A 16005-nucleotide genomic window follows, 5' to 3' on the forward strand; every position below is an offset into this window, starting at 1 on the left:
CTGAACCGCATTGCCCCTCTACAATCCATCATGAATGCAGCATCCAGACTCACTTTACTCCTCCCACCGCTCTATGTTCATGGCTCCATTATGCAAATCCCTCCGCTGGCTCCCAATTTGCTTTAAAATCCGCTTCATTATCCTATATCTGGCCTAGAAATCTATACACAAGTCCTGCCCAACCTATACCTCTGACCTGGTGAAGGGATACATACCTGCCCGCCCACTCCGTTCCTCCAACAACCTCCTCCTAACTATCCCACACATCTTCCACTCCCATGCATGACTACAGGACTTCACTAGAGCCACCCCCATCCTGTGGAGCTCTCTCCCACTGCCCAAACCTGCCCCCTCCTACAGCACTTTTAAACAAGTCCTCAAAACTCGCCTCTGTAAGATTGTCTACCCTACTTCGTCAATGCACTAACACTCTCTACCTAGAACCTCTCAATGCAGCCCCCCTCTCCTATCGTGTCACCACCCCCGCCCTTTAGATGGTAAAACATTGCATTATATGGAAGGAATAAGTATTATTACTCTACAATGCAAATCTTTTTTTCTTTTGCTTGCATTTGTATATTCATGGTACCATCAATCCACCCTTACTACCATGCACCTTTACAGAGTTTGCAAATGCATTATAATTTTAATTCACACTGGAAGGGATTCAGTATCCTTCCCAATGACAAAAACCTTCCTTACCTTCAAGAGGTCTAGGGAGGGGCAGGGAATTGCAGCTAGTAGATTATCGGTATTATTACCCATATTCTACTGCTTGATTTCCAATCTTTACCAATATTTTACTATGACCTAATCTAACCTTACTGTCTCACAGAACCCTCCTTCCAATGCCTAACCCGTAACCTTCAATATAACCACTCTCCGACCATCTAAGGCAGGATGGCGGCCGCAGAGTTGCTTCCTCGTTCCTCCAGGAAGCACTGGTGTGTCATCTCGCTATCACTGCAAGAGGAATAGGGACACGACTGCGTACACAGCCTGCCAGTTGTGATCAGAGCTGGCAGGCTGTAAATATAAAAAAAGGCAGAAATCCTTTGTACAGCACAGCGATCTAGCGCAGCGCTGTACAGGAGACAGCTCTGTCACTGAGCTGTTCCCAGGAGAGGCTCAAAATCGGATCCCTTTCAGATGCCACCAACAGAAAGCTCTGTTGGTGGCAAGAAAAGGAGGCAAGATTAATTTGTGCGCTAAGTTGTATGGCCATGCAGCAAACTGTTAACCTGCTGGGCGGTCTGGACGAGCTCAGCTCGTCCAGTACCGCCGGAGGCTGCCGCTCAGGCCCTGCTGGGCCGATTTGGCTGAAATAAAAAGCAGCACACGCAGCCGGCACTTTGCCAGCCGCGTGTGCTGCCTGATCGCCGCCGCTCTGCGGCGATTCGCCGCGAGCAGCGGCGAAAGAGGGCCCCCCTAGCCGCCTGAGCCCTGCGCAGCCGGAACAAAAAGTTCCGGCCAGCGCTAAGGGCTGGATCGGAGGCGGCTGACGTCACGACGTCGGCTGACGTCGATGACGTCACTCCGCTCGTCGCTATGGCGACGATATAAGCAAAACAAGGAAGGCCGCTCATTGCGGCCTTCCTTGTTTATTCTGGGCGCCGGAGGCGATCGGAAGATCGCCTCCGGAGCGCCCTCTAGTGGGCTTTCATGCAGCCAACTTTCAGTTGGCTGCATGAAATAGTTTTTTTTTTATTAAAAAAAAACCCTCCCGCAGCCTGCCTGGCGATCTTAATAGAACGCCAGGCAGGTTAAAGCTGCAGTGTGCTGAATTGTAAAAAAATGGCCTGGTCACTAAGGGGGTGTCAGCCTGTGGTCCTTAAGCCTGTGGTCCTTGCAGATTGCAGCTACAAATGGCAGCCTCGAGTGCTCAGATTTTTCTGCAATGCCACTAATCGCGGCTTTAAACATTTACTATGGCGGCACCCTTTTTTTCACAGCGCCGCTCGCACCATAATTTCCTGTTTCGGTCCATGGAAAATGGGGGGGATGAGTGACATAATTATCATCCAAAAAAACCATTGTAGCACAAAATCAAACAGAGGTCAGACCCCTCTATTGTTACACTCACTGTGTGTCTGCCTGCCCTCCAACCTGTGCATGTATACAGCAATAGAAGGAAAAATTAGAATTTGTATCTCTGGTCACTACTCACACTTCTTCTTTTACTCTCAGAGGTTAGTGTTTCCTGAGTAGAATTCAGTATGCACAGTTCTCATTACAAGTAGCCAAATATATGAGATGGACTGTCGCCTTAGACAATTTTCTGTCTAAGACAGAGTTTACCAATATTTTGAGTCTGGACTGGAGCCTTGGTCTTATTGCTACTGTTCTCTTCTCAGCCACTGTCACAGAAGTCTACACATTCAGACTACATTTACAGCATCTGCTGCTGAATCTGTTAAAATTCGGCTCCATTCGTTTTGGCAGCAGGGCTTGGATTTTGTGCCATAGCTGTTAGCCATTTTGTCTTTCATGTTCAGTAGTTACACAGCCGAAACATTGAAGATTGAGGTTGTTTGCCAGGAAGGGGCTTCTGTTGGGAAGAGGTTAGTATTAAAGGGGAAGTTTATAATTCAGCATCTGGTAGGAGTTAAAGGAGAGAGTTTAAAGAAAGTCATCAGGAAGAGAGTTTCACTGTGGTTGGTTAGCTAAACAACAGCATGAGCGACAACAAAACTGCCGCAGAAAATTGTCTGACACCATAGATTCCAGCCACGGGTGTCAGCGTCACGATGAACAGTACAGTACCTTGTCTTTTCACCCAACATTTCCCTCCCTCGTCAGCATTTACATGTATATCTATTCTTGAGAATGTTTACAGAAAGTGATTGCATTGTGCTTGCATTTCAGTGGCTTCTGATGTCAGTAATGGATTCCTTTCTTTTTAATGTGGACCTGAACTTACAATGTCCTCTCTGCTCTAAAAGATACACAACAGCATAATAACCTTTAAACAAAGAACATTTCTTTGTTACAGCTGATACAAATCCTAAAATAAATCTGCGCAGTTTCTACTTCCTGATTCATGGAAGCAGACATATTGTTTACAGCCTGTACTTTCAAATGGGCTTATCTGCTTATCTGCCATTGGCAGTCATGTGACACAGAGGGAGATCAGATTACAACTTGTGATTAGACACCAATGAGGGGGAATTAAACAGGCCAAAATCTCTAAATACATACATCTATGTTTTCCTTTTGTCATGTGCAAGACTTTTGGTCCACTTTAATAAAGGATTTTCCCAGTGTTTTATAAAAGGTGCACTGTAAAAAAAATAAAAAAAAAAAAAAAAAAAAACTCTGTGTAATGCAAAGACTCCCTGCCTCTCAGTATATCAGATGTAAAATACCAGCACTCTCTGCTCTGGTAATAATGTCATTAATATCACTTTTTTTTATTAGATTGCAGAACTGGATAATTGCCTGGTGATTTTTAAAACCCCGTCAAATGGCCAGAATTCAGCAACTGTGAAAAAAACCAACCCTCAAATGCCAAATAAAGTAAGTATATCAGTACTGTATAGGAATTTAGGTGTGATATGTTTGCTTTTGTAAAAAAAAAAAACAAGCTTGGACAATCCTGTATGTAAAATGCCAAGCTGACGCCAAGTGGAAGACCAGATTTAGGGTGTAAACTAGGATAGCACATACGTCTTAATAGATATGGGAACAATCACAGCCATTCAGAAGATGTCTTTGAATGCTGTCAAACCAGAGCTCCACTTTATAGAAGGTACCTAAACTTTATTTTCAGGTCTGCTTTATTAAATTGGTCTGGGTGAGGCAGGGTGGTTAGAGAAGCAAAGCAGCTGGTTACTGAGCTGGCGAAGATAGAGGCCGCTATAAAGCCAGTGCATATTATCAGTAATATACGGTTCCTTGGCGCAAGATGGAATGTTTGGCTGCTGGCACTTGGCTGTACACTATAGCCAATGTAAGGTGCTCGCTTGGCTATGCAATAAATGAATGCCAGCACCAAAATATTGCAGCTACAAAAACGATATCAGGTGAGTTTCAGTTAGGGTTATGGGTTAGGAGCTACTTAAAGTGGGTCAGTACTGGGAGATGTTGAAAGGAAAGGTTAGACTTGGAGGATAGATTTAATGAGCTTAACCTTAGGGGGCCGGGCGGGCATAAGGAAAGCTTGTTCATGTTGGAAGTGATTAAATTGGGTGTTGGGAAGGAGTTGGCTTTTGCATGCCAGCATATAGGGCATGTTTCCATTCTCCTGCCATATTTCTAGTCCTGGGAACTGAGAAAAAGAATAGACCCCCTCCTTTTCATATGCTACACCCCAGCATCACATACTAGGATCTTTCAATCTATCTTTCAATAAATATGTTGAAGAGGATCTACACATTTATGGAAAGAAATTACCTCCAGAACAACTATATCTACTGCAATGATATTACCAGTCATAACCGCTCTCTCTTGCCTTATAGAGGCACAGATGCTAGGCAATTGCTACTAAGGCAGGTACGGTGACTAAGCACCTTGTCGGGCGTTTTGTCAATGTTTGTATAACTTGTTTAAAAATAAATATAAAATCAAAAATGTAAATGTAATGCTCCTGGGAAAATAGGAGGAGCTAAAATACAAACATACGCCTAACTGTGTGAGCTTGTTTTCCGAGGTTTTACAGTACTGGTTTAAACATGCAAATAAACGTAGACCAATTTATAAAAATATCAATTTAATATCGAATAAATATTACAATATCAAAACAATATAATATTGCACTTTTGATATAAAACAAAACTCATAAGGTCATTCTTATAATAAGCAATGAGCTGGATAATAATTTCAGTAAAACATCAAAATGTTATTATACTTATTCACCAATACAAAAGGCTTAAACCAATTAGCAGTCAACTCAAATACAGTGCAGAGTTATGACTCATCAAATATGGCCGTCGGCCCTGTTACTCAATTTACCACAGGGTCTCTGGAGACAAAATGGATGAATTGAACGACAACAAAATGGCTGTTATCAAAATCAAAATGGCTGCTATCAAAAACAAAATGGTGGCTATCAAAAACAAAATGGTGGCTATCAAAAACAAAATGGTGGCTATCAAAAATCAAAATTGCGCAGTCCAAAATCAAAAATGCGCTATCCAAAATAAACTGGCTGATGTCAGCTATACCATTCAATATAACAAATTTAGGATGACTCAGTGGATCTGACGACTGGGCGTTGCCCCACAATCGCTATGCAATCAACTATAAATGACAGGAATTTTCCCTCTGTCTACCCTTTAACCTCCGCTGGCCTGTGTTACTACACAGAGCAGGCGGGTAAAATACATATAATTTTGGAATAAAATATCTATTGAGTCGTCCTAAACTTGGTTAGGTGTGGCTTGCACATGCTGCGGCAAAGTATCAAAATATCTAGAGGAGGTAGCTTGAAGTATCTAGCGCTTTTATCCAAAACAAGTTATGGCATTCACAGTCAGCGATTCTTGAACGATTGATTGTGTTTATCTAAAGAAAAATATACCCACTGAATGGGTTTTATCAAATATGCGGAATGAGTAATTCCTGTGCACTGGAAGAACGCACTCCCTTTGGCTATAAATGAATATAAACTTAAGAAAGACAATGGTCAATAAACCAAACGTTCAGATATTTGTGCTGTGATAAGCCATATGCTTAAAAAGAAAAATCAGAACTGGTTTCAAATATAGTCACCAAGATGGCCTCTGGGCGTGTTCCTCTTAGGCGTGGCTGTGTTCAGATGGCAGGGATCCCTAATGTTCTGGTCTGCTCAGATCTGCTGGTGGTCTGATGATCCCCTCATGACTGACCCATCTCTTCTTATTCCCCTCACTACCTATGATCCTGCCCAGGAGATTAAATCTTCCAACCTATCACAAGGCAGTAGGAGTGATCAGTGGGAGTGATCAGTCACTAATCTTTAACCCAAGTGTAATGTTGGATTTCACCCTCTGGAGGTGCTGTTGGCTAACTAATCACCTGATTAATGGGATATGTGGCAAAATTAAAGACATTTTGATTGTGTTTTATTATAACCCAACAGTGAATAAATCAATGTTATAATTCCTCTATGGATAGCTGATCTGGATGGGATCATTGGTTATTATTCAGGATACAGTTACCTCTTCTATCATATCCAAGATAGATTTGATTTTATCCAAAATCATAGTGGCATATTGAAAACCACCACGGACTTCCTTATATAAAACATTGTTTTTGTTAGCATGATTTTATATCTCTAACATTATTGTTTAATATACAACACTGGTAAACATTTACACATTATGACTGGTTTGTCCAGCTATAGGAAAAACAAAGGTAACATATACAATGCCATAACCTTTTAAATATCCCTTCTTAATTATTATGCAATAATACATACATGTGCTGTCTGTTTTCTTAACCTAGATGGGAATTGTAATATAACTTTATGCTTTTTAATATGAACTATTGCTGACAGCATAGTCAATATATTTCCCAAGCTTCGTTTTATCCATTAACTAAGGAACCTGTGTTTCTCAGCTGACACTGTCTACCCTTCACAATGAGGACATCTGGATTTACTTGGATTAAGATGTAGACACTCAACACAAAGGGGTTTGAGCAATTGCACACAAAAACTGGTTCATTTATAAACAAAAGTTAGTGAAGGTTCGTCTGTTTTTCATTGTTACTTAACTTCTTGTTTGGCCATTGTTTGTCCTAGCAAGGTACAACCTGATATCATTATTCCTGCAAGTTGCATAGGATTACCTATTGCAAATATTACAGCAGCTGACTGCCTGTTATTCCCAACTAATCTTTCTAGAGGGCACAGACTGTGCAATTCGGTATTACTTGGCAATATTATAACGCCATTTGAAAATATGCTTTGCCTTTCTCAATGATCAATGTATATATTAACCTATAATCACCCTACATTAAGAAGTCTTTGTCTTCTGTAACCTAAGGAAAGGAAATTATTAGGTCTATGTGTATCTGATCATACACAGTTCAGTTTATCGGAAAAACGATATTCCGCCATATGGAAATCTCGACACATCCCCCTTTTCTTTTGGAATGTTCCAGTGTGTGATCATTTCAAAAGAACAACAAGGATTAATAATCGTTTTCGTCTGCTTCATTCCTGTGGGAACGCGTTGTGAATAACCTTTGTTTTGTACTGGTAATCCAAGTATGAAAGGGAAAAATGGACTTTAAAACATCGTCTTCATCACATTGAAGTTCATGTTTCACGCTTCAAGAAAAATAAACTTGGCAAATGATACTCCGGATGTAAACAAACAGGTTTCCTCTTGTTGCAAAGGTAGCAAACAGCGATTGTAACAGCGATGAACTGCTTTGGCCTTTGGTTCAAACAAAAGGATTTTCCGGATCTGCTTCAAGATTTGAATAACTCACTCCTGTGAGTATCTGAACAGGTATCAGACTTGCATCTCCCTTCAATGGACCTCGGATACATCAGCTCGTCATTCAACGACACATCGCGGGTTTAGGCTCATCTGGACCCTCTAGGATAGGAACATCTATCTGGTCATGATGAACTCCGCTGTATCCGGTAACCTCACGGATGCTGGACCTGGCACCACACTTGGCTCGGCACTCTTCCCCAAGATTAGGACTGCGTAAAGGATGGCAATCGTCAGGTGGGGCATCTTTGCGCCGGATTGGAATCTTTGTGTCCATATGGATTCTAGTAGAGATTAACACATCATTAGGTATACCTGTCAGGAGAAAAATAATTTGTTAGCACACATTTCCAGACTGCTCAATTCTCCGTAGCTGTGAGCTAGGGTGACATATACGCAACTGATTAATATGTACCCATTTTTCAACAAAGTCATCCCCCTTAGGGATTTTAACCTTATAAACCACAGGAGACAACTTATCGGTGATTGGATATGGACCCTTCCATGAAGGGAGGAACTTCTTTTCCTTTACCTGGTCTCTGGCAAAAATGACACAATATCACATATTTGTGTTGAAATATCGAGAACATTAGACTTCCCTTTCTCGACCTGGGGTAGGTCGGTACATTGCACATCATGTTCATTACTCGTATTTAGTATTGCCATATCCATTTCCGTATAGTGATTTGTCTCGGTTTCCTTTAATTGGCAGAGCTGGGCCCTGCCTCCCCAGCTAAAAAATCCTCATGCTGTCTTCCTGCAGATCCCTGAGCCAACTTACCCATCATGTCACTCAATTTGTTCACTTGATCAACAAGCTGATCAAACCTATTAGGTCGGCGAGGGTTCTGGTTCCTGGGATCATATCTGTTCCCTGCGGGTGATCCACTCCTAGGTGAGTTAGGTGGTGATCTACCCCTAGGTGAATTAGGTGGGTGCTGTCTCCTTTCCCACTGCTGCCTGGGTTGGTTATCCCATTGTCTATATCTTTGGGGACGTCTGTACCCCTGGGGTTCTCTATATCCCTGGTAACCTCTATACCTTTGACTACCCTGGTTTCCTTGGTAACCCTGGTATCCTTGATACCTGTGATTGAACCGAGGACGGTAGACCTGGTTCTCAGAACCTGAGCTATCCCTATCTGACCCTTTAGGATTTTGTGGTCTGTTTTGATTAGGGTTTTGTTGCTGTCTTTGGCCCTGCTGGATAGGTACTTTTGCAGGAGGTATTTTCTTCTGTTGGGATTCAAGGTTTAGGTCCGCTTTCACTTTGGTTTCTTCTACTCTGTGCTCTGGGTACTTTCTGTTGTTCCTCCCACTTACGTTGGAACTCCCACTGATGTTGAACAGCAGTGTCGCTGAGGTAACCATTTTCTCTAGGGAGTTTCCGAAGTCTAACTCATTGGCCATGCTTAACTTTATTTGGGTAGGCAATGCATCATAATATGCCTGTTTAAAATCAAGAGACTCCCAGTTAGGATTCCGATATGCCAAACTGTAAGAGTTTTTTAGCACAGAAAGGAATTCTCGGGGGCTCTGATCGGGTCGACAAGTAAGTCGATACACATCTCGTTTTGCTTCTGAGATAGTGCGATACGGCCCAAACTCCAGCTTCACTTCGTGTGAAACTGCTTGCCATCTAATGATACCTCGCTCCTTAAATGAGGTGAAATGGTGGCGGTATCTGTCATCAAAAACCCATGGGAGAAATCTGATTTTGTCTGCTTCAGACAGATTTAAAGAGTCCATAGTGGATTCATACAACTCCATGTGGGATGCTATCTGCGCTGAACCCTTTTTAGTGAACTTTGGCACAGCGGTGTTTAAGAATTTTATGATGCTGGCCGAGCTCTGTTTTTCTTGGGGGTACTGATTATTTCCCCTATTTGACTCCCCCCTATACGTACCTTTCCCCCTTCTTGGGATAGGGCTGGATTCTCGCTTTCTCTCATCAGCCTCCAATTCATCTGAATCAATATCAGCAAGGGAGTCGTGACCTTTATGGGAATCATCATACCTAGGGGCCCTCATTTGCATATCTCTCTCTGGAGAGGAATCCAAATGTTGATCTTTAGGGACCCTTGTACTGTCATCGATTATGGTATTCATAGTCTTACATACCGTCTCCATACGATCCAACATGCCTTGCCATTTTAGGTCATATGGAGTGAGTATTGGCGGGCAAGGGCTGGATGATCTATCGAGTCTACCTGCCTGTTGGATTTTGAAGTACTGCTGTTGTAGTTCTTCAAAATCCTGTTTAAGTCTGCGATGCGCTTCACGATTCCGTTCGGCGTCTCTTTCCAGACTTTTGATCGCTACCTCCCTGTCTGAAATATTAATCATTAATTGGTCTCTATCAGCCCTTATAATTTGAAGATCTGACTCCACATCCCGTAACTGGGAGTTCAATGATTGGACGTCTCCCTCTGTTCCTTGCAATTGGGATCTCAACTGTACAATCTCTTTTTTTCTAGACTGTGCAAGGATATCTACCTCTAATAACCCATATAGAACAGAGGGTAGGGCGCCTAACAACCTCTTCTTCAGTTCGGAATCCGAGGTTATTGTGGTCATACATGAAAGATAATGATCCACCAGACCCTTAGATTGAAATATATGATCAGCTTCCTGTTTTATACTTTTCCTCATTCTGCTTATCCATTCATCTACTTCCTCATTATGTTTTAGTTGTATAAATATAAATTCCACAATTTTTCGGAACGTCTGTTCCAAATGCAGTTCTGAATCACTACCTGTAGCACTCATGATTCAATAGCCAATGCAATAAAACCAGCTCAATAAAACGTTTTTACACTGTTTAAACCAGTAATGGAAAGTAAACGGATCTCGCTGGGGCCTCCAATCTTATGTCGGGCGTTTTGTCAATGTTTGTATAACTTGTTTAAAAATAAATATAAAATCAAAAATGTAAATGTAATGCTCCTGGGAAAATAGGAGGAGCTAAAATACAAACATACGCCTAACTGTGTGAGCTTGTTTTCCGAGGTTTTACAGTACTGGTTTAAACATGCAAATAAACGTAGACCAATTTATAAAAATATCAATTTAATATCGAATAAATATTACAATATCAAAACAATATAATATTGCACTTTTGATATAAAACAAAACTCATAAGGTCATTCTTATAATAAGCAATGAGCTGGATAATAATTTCAGTAAAACATCAAAATGTTATTATACTTATTCACCAATACAAAAGGCTTAAACCAATTAGCAGTCAACTCAAATACAGTGCAGAGTTATGACTCATCAAATATGGCCGTCGGCCCTGTTACTCAATTTACCACAGGGTCTCTGGAGACAAAATGGATGAATTGAACGACAACAAAATGGCTGTTATCAAAATCAAAATGGCTGCTATCAAAAACAAAATGGTGGCTATCAAAAACAAAATGGTGGCTATCAAAAACAAAATGGTGGCTATCAAAAATCAAAATTGCGCAGTCCAAAATCAAAAATGCGCTATCCAAAATAAACTGGCTGATGTCAGCTATACCATTCAATATAACAAATTTAGGATGACTCAGTGGATCTGACGACTGGGCGTTGCCCCACAATCGCTATGCAATCAACTATAAATGACAGGAATTTTCCCTCTGTCTACCCTTTAACCTCCGCTGGCCTGTGTTACTACACAGAGCAGGCGGGTAAAATACATATAATTTTGGAATAAAATATCTATTGAGTCGTCCTAAACTTGGTTAGGTGTGGCTTGCACATGCTGCGGCAAAGTATCAAAATATCTAGAGGAGGTAGCTTGAAGTATCTAGCGCTTTTATCCAAAACAAGTTATGGCATTCACAGTCAGCGATTCTTGAACGATTGATTGTGTTTATCTAAAGAAAAATATACCCACTGAATGGGTTTTATCAAATATGCGGAATGAGTAATTCCTGTGCACTGGAAGAACGCACTCCCTTTGGCTATAAATGAATATAAACTTAAGAAAGACAATGGTCAATAAACCAAACGTTCAGATATTTGTGCTGTGATAAGCCATATGCTTAAAAAGAAAAATCAGAACTGGTTTCAAATATAGTCACCAAGATGGCCTCTGGGCGTGTTCCTCTTAGGCGTGGCTGTGTTCAGATGGCAGGGATCCCTAATGTTCTGGTCTGCTCAGATCTGCTGGTGGTCTGATGATCCCCTCATGACTGACCCATCTCTTCTTATTCCCCTCACTACCTATGATCCTGCCCAGGAGATTAAATCTTCCAACCTATCACAAGGCAGTAGGAGTGATCAGTGGGAGTGATCAGTCACTAATCTTTAACCCAAGTGTAATGTTGGATTTCACCCTCTGGAGGTGCTGTTGGCTAACTAATCACCTGATTAATGGGATATGTGGCAAAATTAAAGACATTTTGATTGTGTTTTATTATAACCCAACAGTGAATAAATCAATGTTATAATTCCTCTATGGATAGCTGATCTGGATGGGATCATTGGTTATTATTCAGGATACAGTTACCTCTTCTATCATATCCAAGATAGATTTGATTTTATCCAAAATCATAGTGGCATATTGAAAACCACCACGGACTTCCTTATATAAAACATTGTTTTTGTTAGCATGATTTTATATCTCTAACATTATTGTTTAATATACAACACTGGTAAACATTTACACATTATGACTGGTTTGTCCAGCTATAGGAAAAACAAAGGTAACATATACAATGCCATAACCTTTTAAATATCCCTTCTTAATTATTATGCAATAATACATACATGTGCTGTCTGTTTTCTTAACCTAGATGGGAATTGTAATATAACTTTATGCTTTTTAATATGAACTATTGCTGACAGCATAGTCAATATATTTCCCAAGCTTCGTTTTATCCATTAACTAAGGAACCTGTGTTTCTCAGCTGACACTGTCTACCCTTCACAATGAGGACATCTGGATTTACTTGGATTAAGATGTAGACACTCAACACAAAGGGGTTTGAGCAATTGCACACAAAAACTGGTTCATTTATAAACAAAAGTTAGTGAAGGTTCGTCTGTTTTTCATTGTTACTTAACTTCTTGTTTGGCCATTGTTTGTCCTAGCAAGGTACAACCTGATATCATTATTCCTGCAAGTTGCATAGGATTACCTATTGCAAATATTACAGCAGCTGACTGCCTGTTATTCCCAACTAATCTTTCTAGAGGGCACAGACTGTGCAATTCGGTATTACTTGGCAATATTATAACGCCATTTGAAAATATGCTTTGCCTTTCTCAATGATCAATGTATATATTAACCTATAATCACCCTACATTAAGAAGTCTTTGTCTTCTGTAACCTAAGGAAAGGAAATTATTAGGTCTATGTGTATCTGATCATACACAGTTCAGTTTATCGGAAAAACGATATTCCGCCATATGGAAATCTCGACAACCTGACTAGAGGGTGAACTGCTATGAGTTTGTGCAAAGGAAATTTGGGGAGTGGGGGTCACCAGATTCTGCTGTCAGGGCTGCAAATAAGCGGATTTTGAATTATTTCTCATACGTAGAGAAATGTTAGTTGGATGCAGTGCAGACTGAAATGTAAAAGTCATTTCAATACCAATAAATTGCATAATGACTTGCTTAGCACTGATACAGTATGTTTCATTTTTCAGGGGTTTTTTTATGTTTTTTCTTTTTGTAGCAGAGGCAGTGGACACTGCGTAGAGAAACCTTGTATGCTAAACAAGTAGAATATGTATTAGTGTTGCATGTGTTTGTGCTGCATAGTGGCAGCTACAATACAGGATGATCTCCAATGAACGTATTTCTGGCATAAAATGTAATGTACCAGAGACATCCTGCTTTCTATAACTGTGCAAACACAGCGCAAGCCATAAATATTCCTGCGCAGGGTGTCTCCTGAACTGAGAACAGAAATCACTGTACCGATCACCATTCCCTTTTGATGTGACAGAAGGCTTATAATTGAAGGGGAAGACTCATGGCTCTATTCATGGCATCCAGTGTTTTTTGTGCCTGGACATTTCTCATACACTTCAGGCATGAGAAATGTGTGGCTTTGATGCATAGTTGTAACACCTGCATATATTTCAGGATTTGATGCTACATCGCAAAGTCATGGCACTGATGACTTGGGTTATGCCTGAAGATTAGCCATATTAGGATATTTTAACCACTTCTCTACCCCTTCAAAATCAGAGCAATTTTCTACATTTCACACTCCTACCATTCATTAGCCAATAACTCCATCACTTCTTATCGCACATAAATGATCTATACCTTGTTTTTTCCGCCACCAATTAGGCTTTCTTTGGGTGGTACTTTCTGCTAAGAATGATATTATTTTATATGCGTTTTAAAGGGAACAAGAGGTAAAAAATGAAAAAAAAGTCATTATTTCCCAGTTTTCAGCCATTATAGTTTGAAAATAAAAGTTGCTGCTGTAAGTTAAACTCACACATTTTATTTGTCCATTAGTCCTGGTTATTTCACCATTTAAATTTCAATCCTAGTACAATATATGGTGACAATAAATTATTTGGAAATAAAATGTATTTTTTTCATTTTGTGTCCGATTTTTATTTATTTTATTTTTTTCCTCCTTTATAATTTCATCCTCCCCCAGTTAGCCAGATGTGCTCCTACATATTCCCCCCTCCCCCATAGTTGGTCAGAAGTGCCTCTAGATACCCCCCACCCAGCCTTTGTACCCCCCCAGCTAGCCAGATGTGTATCTTTATCTATTCACCCCCCCTCCCAAAGCTGGCTAGATGTGCCTGTTAATTTCACCCCCACCTCCATAGTCAGGTGTGTGCCCCTTTATCCCCCCCAGGGTTATCCAGTGTGTGTGTTGCTCCCCTCCCCCCCAACAGAGCAGAGGTGTCTCTCTTTAATGATCCCCTCCTCCCCCTGCAGAGATCAGCGCAGGGAAGCTATGTACAAGAAAACTCTCACCTAATCTTGTTCCTGTGGTGGCCTTCCCTCCATTCAGTACCGCTGACAGCCTCTATGTGCAGAATGGATCGGGTCGCGGCTTGATGACGTCATCAAGCTGGGACCCGATCCATTTTTCACATAGAGGCTGTCAGCGGTACTGAATGGAGGGGAGCCTGATCACCGCTGCAGGAGCAAGATTAGGTGAGAAATCTACTTTGTAATCCACCATGCTGCCCGATCGCAAGCATGGAGGAGGAGGGGGGGGGGGCGTAATTACTGGGGATCGGGCGTGGTGTGAGGGGATCGGACACCTAACCCTCATTAGTGTAGTCAGAGGGATGGAGGTTGATGAGCCCAGGTACGTGCTAGCATGTGCACTGTGCTCATTTAAAGGGGGCAACTTATATTTAAGTCATGTGGCTTTCAGAAGCCACTTGCAATGACTTGAATATACTGTAGTTAGGGCATAAACTGGTTAATTGTGTCTATCTTGAAGCCAATCCTGATGTCATTTTCTCCCTTACTCTCCTCTGCCTGATTGTGTATACATTGCCCGCCCTCCTCCCAGTCTTCAGGCACTCCCAGCCAGCTCTGCAATAGAAAGTGCATTGTCTCAGCATAAGAAATATTGGCCAGTCAGAGATGAACAGAGTTGTGGGAGGGGAAAACAGGAGGGAAGAAGGAAAATCAGGCTACATTAGTTAAGTGTGGCATATGTACCAAACAAGAGCCAGGGAAACTGGGCAATGTTTTATGGATAAAAAAAGTAAGTGATTTTTAACTTTTGGATTGCCTGGTTAGCATCCTTATTACTTGTTTACCAGATAAAAATAAATAATTGATTTTATGTCTGACAGTTTAAACATCATGTTAAGTAGTGACTATGATATCTTGCTTTTTCTTGGTTACTGCTGACAATACATTGTTAATATTCACAATAATTAGAAAATTGTGCCTTAACTAATTTCCAGTGTCCTTGTCTCTTCCAGAATGGGGCCTGTCCTCCCCGCAGCAGCCAGACGTCAGATTACAGCGAACCGAGGCCAAAAGCAGAGCCTGGCTCTTCGCAAGCCAAGTCGTTACTTCCTATACCCAGAACTAACCGAAAAAAGCAGCAGTAATACAAGGCAGATAGCCATTTCTATAGACTCTAAAGAGGAATTGTGGAGCTTGCACAATACTAACTCTAACAAACAGACCGTTTATATACTCGTCATATTTAACCCTAAAGTACACATGGCCTGAAATACATTGCTGTTCTATAATGTATCGGGTTCTTGTCAAGCCAGAAAAGGGATTAATATTTCTTGTATAGAAAATAGTATTATGTAAATATGAAGTGTGTTTTATCTGTATTATAATGTGAAAATGGGGGCCACAGAATATATGTAAATAAGTCGTTTTTAATGTCTTGACGTAAGTTGTTTAAATGACATATTTCAGTCTTGGAAGCCTGGATGTTTTACAAGTACTTTATTGTTAATATTATTTTTTAAGAAGAGAACAAAAGATTGTTTTGCCAAAACTGTAAAAAGTGTTAATGACAGGAGTATTCTCACAGACCCTGTGCAGGGCCATATGATGGGAGCCTGCAGTGTACAATGCACAGTACTTGCTTATATCAATTCTTCATTAAAAGATTTTAAAGATTTGCA

General features: G+C 40.8%; 1 protein-coding gene across 1 annotated transcript in view; it reads left to right on the top strand.

Annotated features, from left to right (window-relative positions):
- CTTNBP2 (cortactin binding protein 2) overlaps positions 1–16005 on the top strand; it is a 167317-nt gene extending 151312 nt beyond the window's left edge. Inside the window, 3 exon segments of the mRNA XM_068276424.1 lie at positions 3418–3516; positions 15340–15456; positions 15458–16005. Of these exon segments, the coding sequence (XP_068132525.1) occupies positions 3418–3516; positions 15340–15456; positions 15458–15595 (354 nt within the window). The 3' untranslated portion in view covers positions 15596–16005.

This window comes from Hyperolius riggenbachi, chromosome 3 (assembly GCF_040937935.1).
Source record: "Hyperolius riggenbachi isolate aHypRig1 chromosome 3, aHypRig1.pri, whole genome shotgun sequence".
Lineage (NCBI taxonomy): Eukaryota > Metazoa > Chordata > Amphibia > Anura > Hyperoliidae > Hyperolius > Hyperolius riggenbachi.